The following is a 14,702-nucleotide window of genomic DNA, read 5'->3' as shown; positions in this document are numbered from 1 at the left end:
CAAATCACATCAATCATGCAAGAAAAATAAGACAAATAAATTCAAATAGCAGATGTTAAGATACTAAAAGTAATCTCGAATAGCAAATGAGAAAATCACATTACCACAATACCGTTACGGACTTGTGGATCAATAATCAAAGATTCCTTCGCTACTAAAGCTAGCTCATATAAAAATGATTTATGTATAAATATTACCTTGTTGAATTTCTAATTCATTGTCCAGGTTCATATAAAATCCAAGCTTGATTGCCTCGAACATTTCTTTCCTTGTCTTGACTGGTGAATCATACACTATCTTTGCTGGTGAGAATCCTAGTTGGATTTATTTTAAGTTTAAAAATAATGTGCTAGCTTTCCCTCGATTTACAAGTGATCATTTAGAGAATCCAGAGCATCATCCGCTTATAATGGGATGCGATACTCTAACACCCAAGGATATTAGGTTAAGCACAACCAACTCTTTGATTGCACGACCTTTGACTGTGTATGGTAATGATCGAGTTTTAACGTCTTTAGATATGACTCAGTATTGGGCCGAGATTCGAACCTATAACCTCCCCGATGACTAGCGGATGCGTTACGTGTTGAGCCATGGTGGCGGATAGAATACAGCGCGCAGCAAATTTTATTTACCCCCCCCCAAAAATTTTTACCCCAGGGGTAAAATATGCTTGGGGGGGGGGGTAATTACCCCCCAAAAATCTGTTGGCAGGGGTAAATTTAGTTTCCCCCACCAAAATTTACCCCCGGGGACCGGGGTAAAATTTTTTTGGGGGGGGTAATTTAAATTTTATTAAATTTATAGTATTAAAAATGCGCGCGAAGCACGCAAAATTTTTTTTTAATAGAGATTTTTTATTTTGGGGGGGGGGGTATTTACCCCCCCAAAATTGTTTGGAGGGGGTAAATACCTCTTCCTAGATGGTTGTTCCCAGGGTAGGGGTAAATTTTAAATGGGGGGGGGTAATCGCCCCATTACCCCCCCCCCCCCTTGGACGTCTATGGGTGGTAGGCTAGTATTCTATACCCAAAATAGTTAAAGTGATCAGTCAACCTGAAGAAACTTCATTCTAAAGACAATATCGTTTGAGCAGTTTTCGAGACCCTTCGATACACATGCAAACAATCTTTTACTTTTATATAATGATTTTAATGTTACCTAAATTCTTTGCATGTATGGCCTCCTGAAAGCTAGCACATTCAGCTCCCATGCCATGCTTTAGCACTTGCTTCAGCAAACACCTTCAAAATAGAATTCCAATTGACTTGATTATATCATTTCAGGTATAGGTATAACAAAACAAGGATGACGACATTTATAAATGCTAAGCTCTTATAAGACAGTAGGACAAACAAACATTAACACTTGTAGGGTATCAGAACTTGATAAGAAGAATTTAGTATGTAAACATATATAATTGCTTAGATACAGGATACTGTTTAAGGGGAAAAAATGGAATTAATTATAGAGATACTTCGCTTAAAACATTGTACCTTAATGTAATAGAAATCAGCATTAAAAAAAATAAGATAAATAGGATAATTTAATCATAAAAATTGTTGTTAAAAAGGTTAAAAAGCAACATGTTTTAAATGGACGAACGGACTTTCTGGTAACGATTTTAGAGTTGCTAGGATTTTTAAATCGGACCTAACTGTTATTGGAATCATCAAGCAAAGTTTAAAATCTATAGGACAATTCTAACATGTATAAATTGACAAAAAGAGCTAACCGCTACATACGGACGGACGGACCTATTCCTTAGAAAGGTTTCACTTTTTTAATAAATACCTGAAAGGGTTTGCTTTAATAGAAAGAGCATGGGTAAAGAAGTCTTCAGGGAAAGCTTTAAAAAGACTCTCAACACGTTTGTCAAAATAGTCCAAATCAAAAACATCCTGTAATATCAAATAAACAAGGTTTAATACATCCATAAGTAGAGAAGCACAAATAAAATCATAAATCTTAATACGAACAAAGTTTTTAAATAGCAGATGTTTGGTCAACAAAATTAAGAATAAAAAGTAAAAATCCTTTAATATTTATTTTTTAAATGTTTTGACATGTTATGTTTTTATAAAATAATTGACAGACCGACGGACAAAGTAAATTAAATACTAGATTCTCACTTGTATATGAAATCTTTCAGCTGTATAACTTGGATAACAGCCTAGCAAATTAAATTACTCCCATAACGTTACGGACAGACAAAGTTAATTATAAAGTAGCTACGCTACTAAAAATAAGAACAGGCGTCCAGCAAAGTGATTTATAAAGTGTATGTTTATTTGATAAGAAATATTCATTTGAAAAATCATAAACTAAATATATATTGTAGGTCAGCCTTGTAAATCGTATTTCCTAAAACTCCGTACAGACAATGTTACATATAGAATATAATTTCTCGTATTCATTCGAATCCAGTGGATACGAACCGGTTCTCATCTATACGAAAAAACTATGTCTAGCATCGTATTACATCCAGTTTTCTACGAATATAAAAACTGGTTTTAATCTTATAATTGTACATTTTATATCCGCGGAAAGCCGTTATGATACGATGCGATAAATAACTATTAAATACTAAATAAGTTAACCAGCGAAGGTTGATCATCGTCGATAAGATTTTTCTCAACTATTTTACCAATTACATCCTTCATTTTTTCTAAAGCATTATTTTTTGTCACATTATTTTTTTGTCTGATTACTTGAGCTTTGATTTCAAGGATGTTATAATCCTTGTTAGTAGCGAAGCTACTCTATAATTCACTTTGACTGTCCGTAAAGCTATTGGGAAAATGAGATTTACTGTGTTATTAAGAAGGTGGCGAGGTAGCTGTAACCATCCTTATAAATTTATTAATCTGTTGCTATAAAGGCAGAAACTTTGATTTTTCTTGTCAACATTTCCATCATTCTGGGGCATATTTGAAAAGAATTACAACTATAGAAGCCCAACTGCTTTGAAGCAGCTTTTTATCCACTTTTTTACTGATTTCCAAATATCCTTAATGTTTTTAGTCAGACTCAAAAATTTTATAGGAAATAGTATCAAAACAAAATGTCCCATCGTTCTAAGGAATTATTATAAGTTGAAGTTGAAACATACACCAGACAACTGATTTTTTTGTTCAGTTAATTGAATCAGAATATATACTAGAATAAACTAAACTTTAAAATAATAAGGATGACAACATCCATAAAAGCGAAGCACTGAAACGGTAGGACAAACTTAAATTAACACTTATAATATTGTACTTTGTTGTCCCTGGAATCAGTATACCAAAAATCAGATCAATCAGATCATTAGATCACATAAAAAATTGTTGTTAAAAAAGTTAAAAAATCAACATGTTTAAAATGGACGTACGGACATTCTGGTAATGATTATAGAGTTGCTACGCTTTCTAAATCGTACCTAACTGCTTCAGGAATCACCATGCAAAGTTTGAAATTAATTGGACAATTCTAACATGCCTAAATTAACGAAAAAAGCTATCTGTTACGGACGGACAAACGTACGGACGTTCAGACGTACGGCCGGACCGAGTCCGACCCTAATTATAGAAAATCTTCGCTTTTAAAAATATATCTATGGACGATTTTACATATGTGAATGTGTACATACCCTATCCCACCCTAACTTGTGAATAATATGAATCCTATGACAATATGGTAAAATGTTATGAGCATTGCATTTCTACTATCAGTCTTAACATGCAAGTATGTCCATCCTGTAATTGGAATAGGGAATTTTTGTTAAAACTTTGTTTTCCTGATTTTGTGGATTTTGTCATCCTTGATAAAAGATTATATAAATCAATATTAACAAAGTAAAATAAGTTGAAAAAGTGTAAACCGCAAGATATGCGTAATAGTCACTTAAACGTTCAAACTTTACAAAATAAGGATAGTTTAGTACAAAGGTAGCGTAATTTCAACAGCAAGCGGCCACGCCCCAAGAGGCCTCTACCGATGAGAAGCTCCACTGTAAGAACCATATAAGAGAAAAATATCGGTTTAGCAAGACACACATACAGTCAGATATCCTGTAACTTTTATATAAGTGGAACTATGTTAAAATATAAGAAATCTTTAGGACTGTTTATTAAATGTAATAATGCCTGTGTGCTTAGCTTTATAGTTAATATAGTGAAATAACTTTATTGTATGACAGACGTACGGGTATAGCCTTGTTGTAGAGAATCTACGCAGCTAAAGTGATAGTTTATGTCACTCTTAATTTAATTTAATTATCTTTTATCACATGAGTTATTTATGTACAGTTCTTAACTAGACATAATATTTAAAATTAGCGGCTACGCCCCCTAGAGGCCTCTAGGAGCACTTGAAATGGTGGTGGGTTGAATTCGAACCTCCCATTTTAAAGCTTAGTTAAAAATAATATAAAAAGATAAGGTGGGGGCATTTTCTAGGTGTGATTTCTCTTGAGTATCCTGTTACTTTATTATAAGGATGTATATTTGAGAGGCATATTTACTGTTTTTTAGTGGCGAAGCGACTCTATATTAACTTTGTCTATCACATAACTCTATGTGGGGAAATGTGATTTTCTCGGCTGCTGTTTATTAAGGACTGTTTATTTTTTTATGAAACATACCAAAAGGCATTGAGTATACAATTTACCTGCTGCGTATAGTCTGTCGGTCATCCTACAAAAGGCAAATGTATTTTTGAAAGCGAAGCTTTTTTTATAATTAAGGTCGTTCCATACGTCCGTCCGTTTGTCCGACCGTAAAGGTTAGCTCTTTTAGTTAATTTTGACAGGTTACAATCGTCCTATCGATTTCAAACTTTGCATGATGATTCCTATAACATTTAGGTACGAGTTAGTCGGCGTAGCAGCTCTATAATCATTGTCAAATAGTCCATACGTTTATCTAAAATTTTGTGTATGATATGTATCCTTTTCATACGATTTGTGGAATAATGTTTTCTAAGCCAACAGGATACAATATTATAAGCAAAGCATCTCTATAATTAATTCCGAAAAATGTAAGTGTATTTAAGCAATTTTACAACAAATTTTTGTACAATTTTGTTAAGAATTATAAAGTTATTTCCTGCTTATATAAGGTCTGCCACTTTACAATATTCATCTGTTCGTTTTTTGAAATTATACCGTCCCAAAATTTCGTATTATTATAAAACTAACAAATATGTTTGACTGCTAAGAATCCTTTTTCAAGTTAGATTTAGTATTGTGTCTGGTGGCCCATCTAGGGATATACATCTATTGTTAGCGCAAAGAATATTGTTATGTATTCAATGCATGTAAAAACACGTCTCAAGCAGCCAGGGGTTTGGAGCTGCATTTGTTTTCAGAGTTTATAGGGGCACTTGAGGTAAAAAGATTGGTGTCCGACCCCTCCCCCCCCCCCTGTATTTTTTTTATTTGGTGAAAACAAATTATTTTTTGGAGGGGAGGGGACATTTTTTTCTTGGGAGGGTGGTGGTACCCTCCAAAAAATAGTTATAAACCTTTACAGGACCTATGAGAAACTACCCTGTAAAGAAGAACCATTTTGGTTTAGCAGTTAGCGAGATCCTTCGTTACACACAGACATACAGACAGAGATCCTGTTACTTTATTATAAGGATTTATAGGGGCACTTGAGAGGGTGGGTTGACCCTCTCTTTCAATATTAGATCATTGGATAGGAATGGTCACTTTTCTAAGAGCCATTTCTCTTAGAAGGTGCAGGGTCCATCCCCCAAAATAATTAGAAACCTACATATATGTTCTTTTACTTTTCAACTAAAAACAGTTGTATCTATTCTCAAATGATGTTGATTTACACATCCAGGCATGCATATTTCTGATATATAAGTTCACTTAAATTGAGATATGTGAAGAAAGGACACCCATGCTTTTTATTGTGTGCTAGTTTTAGGGATAATGAGATGTTTTTTTGGGAGGGGGGGGGGGGGGGGAGAAAGTGGATAAGACCCAAGGAGAGAGAGGACATTGGGCTGTTTATTACTATAGTCCCCAAAGTGTTATAATAACATTTTCCTATTCGTTCGCTTACAACTTTGGATACTTTGAATTAATTTTGATTGTTTTTTTTCATGTGTCGCATCGTATTATAGACAGCTTTCCACGGATATCAAAATAAATATCATAGGATAATAACCAGTTTTATTAGCTTCGAAGGTCCGAAGGCGCATGGTAACAAAAATGGTATTAATATTTTATGATTTTATTTTCATATTAGTGGAAAATTGTCTATAATACATGAATTTGTAGTATAGCTGAGAACAAGTTCTAATCCAGCAGATATTAATTGGGTTTGAAGCCATATTCTATTGGATCCCCATCTCTGGTGTCAGCATAAACTTTTAAATCCAATAAAAAGTTTAAATAGGGATGATAACAACATGTACAAAATATACAAAAGCTTATGGTAAATACACAGCCTTTTTTAACAGAAGCGCCCTGTTAAAGGGAAGGTTTTCTATAATTAGGGTCGGTCCGTCCGTCACGGACATCTAGCTTTTTCGTGGAACTATTAACTCATTTAGTTAATTTTATCAGGTTCAAATTGTACGATCGATTCAAACGTCTATGCATTATGATTCCAATAACAATTAGGTACGATTTAGGAAGCCTAGCAACTCTATAATCATTACCAAAAAGTCCATTTAAAACAAATTTCTGTATGCTATAATTATCCTATTCATCTGATTTTGGAATAATGATTCCTAATACAAGATACAAAATTATAAGCGAAGCATCTCTATAAAAAAGTTCTAAAAATGTGAGTATGTCCTTAAACAGTATCATGTATTTAGGAAGTTTTCAAAAAATTTATTTACAATTTGCTTTAGAATTATGCCTGAATATTCTGCTTAATCAGTTCTGACACTTTGCAAGTGTTAAAGGTCGTTTGTCCTACCGTTTAAAAGCTTCGCTTCTATGGATGTTGTCATCCTAAATTTTAGTCAAATTATCTATACATATTTTAACCTTTCTATGTTCGTCAAAAAGTTTTCTATTTAAAACTGTTTTAATGTTTTAAAATCACGTTTATTCTCTGCGCTTATCCAATATAAAACAAGGATGATAACATCCATAAAAGCGAAGCTCTGGAACGGCACTACAGACGAACATTGATTCTTATAGAGTGTCAGACTGAATTTACAAAATAAACATATAAAAGTTTTGACAATATTATACGTATATTTGTTGCAAAACTTCTTAAATACAGAATTCTGTTCAAGGACATACTGATATTTTTAGGACTTAATTATAGAGATGCTTCGCTTTCAATATTGTACCTCATAATAATAGGAATCAGTACTCCCAAAATCAGATCAATCAGATGATTATATCACATAAAAAATGGTTGTTAAAAAAGTTAAAAATCAAAATGTTTAAAATTGACTTACGGACATTCTGGTACAAAGATTATAGAGTTCCTTCGCTTTCTACCTCGTACTTAACTCCTATATGAATCATCATGCAAAGTTTGAAATCGATATGACAATTCTAACCTGCCTTAATTAACGAAAAGAGCCAACCGTTACGTACGGACAGAGCGACCCTAATTATATAAAAGCTTCGCTTTTAACATTTTACATACATCATATAAGCTTTATGCAAACTTTTCATATAGAAAAATGTCATGAAAAAGTAGAAAGTTAAACATTTTTGAGATAATACAAATGAGAAATTATAAAAGATGAAAAGTTTGGACACTGAAGGTTTCCAAAATTAGAAAAGAACTCTTTTTTTAAGGTAAAGAATTAGATAGAGTTGTTATAATTTTAATTTACAGTCCAATGTCTTTTCATAAGCCTCTCGGCAGCATAGTGTCAAACGAAATTCAGGAGAATCTCAGCTTCAATAAGTGAAAAATATAGAAATGTATAGGGTTGACTTTTAAAGATTGTAACTCCTAACGATTATAGAGCTGCTATGCATTCTAAATCGTAAGTAACTGTCACAGGAATCACCAAGCAAAGTTTTTAATTGATAGGACAATTCCAACATGCCTAAATTAACGATATGAGCTATAATTTACATTGCATAGGGTTTTGAAAGCATTATTTTGAAACCTATTTAACCATCCTTTGATACATAATAAAAATAAGATGGTATTTAACTTTTACAGCATATACTTGCTACACAATAAGTGGCAGAATAACATTTTTCCACAGTGAATGGAGGTGAAGGCAGGAAGTGATGGGACTATAGGCTATTTATTACACTAGTCCCCAAAGTATTATAATAACGTTTTCTTATTCGTTGAATTAACAACTTTTTGGGAAATTAATTAATTTTGATTGGTTGGTTCAACCACTAATTGTAATCTACAATAAGGATAGTTTTGTTTATCATCATTGGGGAAGTTAATCATTTTATAGGCCATAGTCTTATCCCTTTAGATCCCAGAGGCAAATGGATGATATTTTTCTTCCCCCAAACACATTCTGCCATTGATTAGCTTAAAGTTATAGGGGGTAAGCTTTGTATAAGGATTGTATTGATCAAAGTAACATTCTCTAAAACTTTGATAGATTATTTTTAAATTTCTAATCTAAGAATAAATTAGAAGGCGGAAGAAGAGGGGGGGGGGTGTGCGGTGGATAGCGTTATTTTAGCCCACTGCAAGTTTCACTTAGACCTATTGGTAATGATATTCAATGTGTTTCATGTTTTTTTTTGCAAGGAGAGGGGCTTAAAATTTTTTTTTTGGTCGTTTCCCCCCTCAAAAAAATAGAAATAGCCTGGACTTTCTTGATTCCCATCCGCTGTATCACATTTTTTAGGCAAGGGAGGGGGGTTGATTTTAAGTTACCTATCTTCGATATACAGGAAATGTCGAATATTTTTAAACTAAATGTAAAATTGAAGAACACTTCATATTAACAACAGAGGTCCACACATTTACAAGTTTCACATAAAATCCATAAAGATGTAAAATCTCTGTCTTATGAAATACTAGTTGCTTCGCCTCTAGCCTCTAGGAGAGGGAAAATTGTTAGTCCTTCGCATTTCAGACAATTTCCCATGAATATTAAAATAAAAATGATAAAAATTAGCTTGTATTAACCTGGACCTTCGGGGCTTACAAAACTGGTTTTAATCTTATCAGTTTCCATTTTAATATCCACGACAAGCTGTCTATAATACGATGCGATAAATAACCAAAAAGCATTATTCATGATTCATTAATTTGTAGCATTAAAAAAAGTTATCCTTATACTAAAGTAACAGGATGTCTGTTTGTTTGTACCGAAGGATCTCGCTAACCGCTGAACCGATCGGGTTCTCCTTAACAGGGTAGCTTCTCATAGGTCCCGGGAAGGTTTATAACTATTTTGGGGAAGAGTACCACCACCCTCCCAAGAGAAATAAAAAAAATCAAAATTGTTTTTACGATTACGATTTTATAAAGAGATTCCAACGCAACATAAACGTCAACCTAACACAGACATTTTTAAAATATAAAAAAAAACATTTAAAAACCTCTAGGGGCGTAGCCGCTAGTTATAATCATAAAGTAGTGGCTGGGCAATAATTAGGTATCTAAAGGGATAGGACAATTGTAGATAAATAATTCTAGACCCTAAAATAGGAGAAACAAAGTTATTTGAATAAATTATTGGTTGAAAAGTGTGAACACTATAAGTTTGTAAACAACCAATCAAAATTCTAGGAAAGTACCCAAATAGGATAGTGTTGTTATAGAACTTTGGGAACCAGTGCAATTTAAGCAGTCCAATGTCCCCTCCCTCCCTGTGTATATGTTTTGATGACATATTTTTGTGTAAGCTCGCCAGAATTGTACTTGTTAAATGGTAATATTGTCCATGTACTATACCATACCCTACTTTTATTTTGTAGCAAAGCTACTCTATAATTTGCTTTGCCTTTCCTGTCTGATCGTCAGTCCGTGTGTGATTTTCTTGGCCCTCCCTCCTTGATCCGTATCACTCTTTCTTTTTGATTTCAACTCCCTTTATCCGTTTGGTCAATAAATGTATAAGTATAGATGTATAATCAATACAACTACCTACCACAAGACCTTTTTCGTCTGCTACACTGTTAAAAATAAAAAAGAAATTTAGAATCAGATAATACTATATATTCATTTCATTACTGTATAGCATCATCCCATACGTTCTTGCAAAAAAACCTCATTACGATATAAGGAAGATTCCAATACTGTATTGAGTACTAGTGGCTTCGCCCCTAGCCTCTAGGGGCTTTGCCCCAAGAGGTATAATTACATCTTCTATTACTTACCCAGCAGAACGGATCACAAATTTTCGCACCTACCCAGCAGGAAAACATTTTGCGATTAAATTTGCAAAATTCGTAAAATTCGTACGTTTCGTAAAATTCGTAAAATTCATAAAATTCATAAAATTTGTAGAAAAAAAAAAAAAAAAAAAATTGGGAGGGGGATTTTTTTGTTTTTGGGGGGGTTGGGGGTGTCCCACCCCCCAAGAAAATAGCTTAAAACCACCGCAGGACCAATAGGTATATACCCTGAAGAGTAGAATCCAATCGTTCAGTGGTTACCAAGATCTTAAGGGACAGACAGATGGACGGATGGACAGACATCAAGCTACTTTGTATTATAGATTACTTAGTGTTCTATGGAGTAATATGTATTACTAAATAAAGAATGTGCATTTTATAGTATCATTTAACCCATTAGTGCCGAACCGGGTTTTAAAACCCGGTTCCAGAAAATGTAAAAAAAAACGGTTTTCGGCTTCATAATTGCATCATTCTCAGTATGAATCCCCCCTCTACTACCCTGGCTTTCATTTCCCCCTGGAGCAGGTAGTTTTGCTTACTTCCGTTTGCCGGTATAGATCAACAAAGTTTGAAAATCATGAAAATTCAAAGTACCCCATCTAACTTTTTTGTTTTTATAGTAAAGTCGCTGATTTTTTTCGTTAAATCTAAAGTTTATTGACAAGTACATCTATTTGTGAATTCGTTTTATTTAAATTATCATTTTTTATATGATTTTTTTATCGTTTTTTTACGCCCTATATAAGCCCGGTTCGGCATTTCCATTTGGAGTCTGAAATTTTTATTACCCGGTTTCACTAATAGATCTTTTTTGACAACAACAACAAAACAGGGTTAACACTAAATTTGAAATAAATTGCTTCGTTTTATACTTGTAGCTCTATAGATTACATGAGGTTGTGTAGTTTTCAATTATGGATCGTATCAAAGTTCTAAAAAGTGTTCATCTTACTTTTGGCGTTCAAAAATTACACTTTTCGATTTTTGGTCAAAATAACCGGGTTTTTACAGGAAAACCGGGTTTTAACGCCGGGGGAAAGCACCAAAAACGGGTAATAATGCCTGGTTGGTATTTATGGCCGAGCCGAACTGGGTTTTTTTGCAACTTTCCTGTGCGCGCCACTAGAGCAAAACAAAAAAATACGAATTCCGTTTTGACCATTATAAAGCTTCCCTGAAACTTTCAGCTCGATCGGCCCATAAAAGTGGCACTCGGCACTAATGGGTTAATACTCTCTATGAAATAAAATTCATTACACTAGAAGAAAGTTTTTAATACTCTGGTTCCTAATTTTTGTTACTCTGTAATATTTCTGTATAGTAATAGTTATTACGGTATGTACTACATATTGTTAGGTATTCATTTTGTTAATACAGCACACTTACGGGTCCAGGTCTAATACAACCCCAGCGTATCAATTGATACTAAATTAAAAAATTATTTTTTTACAGTGTAGCAAATTGCTTCTGCCCTTAAGTAGGGACTCGGTTGTGTTTATATTTCCGATGCTATAAGCTGATTTTAAAGACCCAATACAAAATCGGGGCAGAGGACCTACTCTGAGGGTTAACTTACGTATAGCTTATGCCCCCTCTATTCTTTACTTTAATGTTTGTTCATTTAGTATTTTTTGTATGTGCTTCCCAACTTACGGAAGCTTTCATCCTTGTTCTACTTCAGGTTAAAAAACAACATAAAAAAAGCGCATGGTATGGTAGCCGCACAATATTAATTGGCTTAGATTGGCAGCGACTAAATTTCTGCAGCTGAATAGTTTGTAACTGCAGATTATTAACCAAACAGGACGAGGTCAGGGATCTAAAGGGATAATGATGATGATACACAAAATTTCCACTTCTGAGGCTTACAATTTTTTTGTCGGAACGTTTGGACACTCAACCTGATAAATCAACCAATCACATTTATTAAAAGCCCCCAAAGTTGTTAAGCCAACTAATAAAATGACGTTATTAAAAACTTTGGGAAACATTGGAATAAACAGCCCATTGTACCCTTCCTTCCTGGGACGAGCGGCTGCCGATCCATGAAAAAATTAATGCTCTCTTTTATAAGCGTGCAGAACTTCAGAAGGTGGGTGAATATCCATCCCCATTGTAGATGTTTACTCAAGAACTCAAAATCACCGCGTTAACACAACTAAGGAGAGTGTCAATCATACTCTTCTTAAATTTAGGGTGTGTGAACAAAATTGCAGTCTTTACGTGTCAATTTAACATGTAAAGGATGCTTGATCGACTGTTATGTATGTTTATTATGCAGGGGTGCAATATATCTATAATACAAAGTAGAACGATGTCTGTCTGTCTGTCCGTCTAAAGCTTAAGATCTCAGTTACCGCTGAACCGATTGGGCTCTACTTTTCAGGGATTATACCTACTGGTCCTGTGATGGTTTTAAGCTATTTTATTAGGGGGTTGGACACCCCCAACCCCCCCAAAAAATGAGAAATCCCCCCCCAAATTTTTTTTTTAAAAACTAAAATTCAGATAGTGGGGTCGACTACTCCCCCCCCAAAAAATTTTTTTTTCCATTTTCCTTTAAAATCTAAAATACGAAAAATTGGTTTTATTAAACCTCTTGGGGCAAAGCCCCTAGAGGCTAGGGGCGAAGCCGCTAGTCCCCATTAAAGTAAAAGAATAGAGGAGCATGAGATATGTGAATCTGACCACAGCTCGTTGACCCTTTCCAGATTTTAAATTGGGTCTTTAAAATCAGCTAATATCGTGGGGATAGAATCTAGAATTGATCTTTAATTTTTCTTTTCACCATTAGCGGAAAGCTGTCTATAATACGATACGATAGATAACTATTATCTTACTTTTGATGACAAAATAAACTACACTAATAAAATTAGATTTTCCTGCTTTTTATATGAATATGATATACATAATTTCGAACGATCATATTGAAAAATCACGTGGCCAAAAACGTCAAATGTAAAATGAAATGAAAGATTTCTAGTCAGGATCTACGCAACAGTTTGCTAAGCTTCAAATCAGTAGGACAATTCTAATATGCCAATATAAACGATAAAGGCTACCCGTTACGAACGGACACCCCCATCCTAGTTATAGAAAAGCTTTGCTCTAAATAATAAGTATGCCATAATACATATTCTGTCCACGGAGGAAGGGGACGTTGGGACTGTTTATTACACTAGTCCCCAAAGTCTTATAATAACGTTTTCCTATTCGGTGGCTTAACAACTTTGTGGACTTTTATTGAATTTTTATTAGTTGGTTCATGGAGTTGAGTGTCCAAAGGTTTCAACCAAAAATTGTAATCTACAGAAGGTTTAAGTTTGTGTTAATTATTGTGGATGTACATCAATTTATCAGCCATTGTCTTATCCCTTTAGATGTTAATACATATTCCGTCAGATTGGACAGAATAATCAAAGATATCAGATATTGGTTATCCCGTACGAGCAAGGAATTATAATAAATCCCCAGGGAGGGAGGGGACAACGGACTGTAAATTAAACTACATTATCTTATTCGCCTGCAGGATATTTTGGTACTTTTTTTGTGAATTTTGATTAGTCAACTCCAAACTAATAGTGCCTATACTTTTCTATCAATGATTTTAATCTGCAAAAGGGGTAATCTTGTTTATCATCATGGAGGATGTGCATTAAATTATCGTCCATTGTCTTATCCCTTAAGATCCCTGATAAACACTCTTCCTTCAGATTTTTATATTTTTACCTCGGATACTTAATACAAGAAATTTTATTTTATACCTGTCCAGAACTCACCTGAAAGCCTGCAGGACCTGAACCTGGAGCCAGATTTATTTTTTTTTCGTAAAAAAGGGTAATAATATTAAAAAAGATACATATTTTATTAATGAAATTAACATCTAACTCCTAAGACCAGAAATTCCATTTAATACCTGTCCAGAATCCACCAGGGCCTAACACTTTTTAAAAATACGTGTCCAGGAGACCATCAAAAAACTTTTATTACTAATAACCCACTCACCTACACCAAAGATAAAGAATACACTGTCTAAATAGATATATGATGTACGTGGATATATTTACAGAGTAAAAATTGTCGTTAATTTAGCTGGCTGATATGGATCTCATTTGTGGTCAGTTCGTTCATCCAGTAGGAGAGGATGGAATGGGGTAAAGAGGGAGTATCGATATTTTAGCCAGCTGCAAGCAATACTTTATCAGATTGCTTGAAAATAATCTGATGCAACATCCAAGAAATACTTTATCGATTATTGTCTACGTCAAAATTTAAAAACTTCTCACCTTTCCCTTTTTGATATTTAATAGTTATTCTCGTATCGTATTATAAACGGCTGTCCGCGGATATAGAATGTACAATTATAAGATTAAAACTAGTTTTTTTAGCCCCGTGGTGCCGA

At 34.0% G+C, this 14,702-nt stretch overlaps 1 protein-coding gene across 1 annotated transcript in view; it reads right to left on the bottom strand.

Annotated features, from left to right (window-relative positions):
- LOC145324757 (diaminopimelate decarboxylase-like) overlaps nucleotides 1-14,702 on the bottom strand; it is a 58,277-nt gene that overhangs the window by 22,856 nt on the left and 20,719 nt on the right. The window contains exons 2-5 of the mRNA XM_080167367.1: nucleotides 2,601-2,668; nucleotides 1,795-1,901; nucleotides 1,162-1,244; nucleotides 198-314 (exon numbers count right to left, since the gene is read on the bottom strand). Of these exons, the coding sequence (XP_080023493.1) occupies nucleotides 198-314; nucleotides 1,162-1,244; nucleotides 1,795-1,901; nucleotides 2,601-2,663 (370 nt within the window). The 5' untranslated portion in view covers nucleotides 2,664-2,668. The remainder of the gene's footprint in view (nucleotides 1-197; nucleotides 315-1,161; nucleotides 1,245-1,794; nucleotides 1,902-2,600; nucleotides 2,669-14,702) is intronic.

Source organism: Acartia tonsa, chromosome 7 (assembly GCF_053477335.1).
Source record: "Acartia tonsa isolate MP-2025a chromosome 7, ASM5347733v1, whole genome shotgun sequence".
NCBI classification, from domain to species: Eukaryota; Metazoa; Arthropoda; class Copepoda; order Calanoida; family Acartiidae; genus Acartia; species Acartia tonsa.
This window is presented reverse-complemented; position numbering and strand designations above follow the sequence as displayed.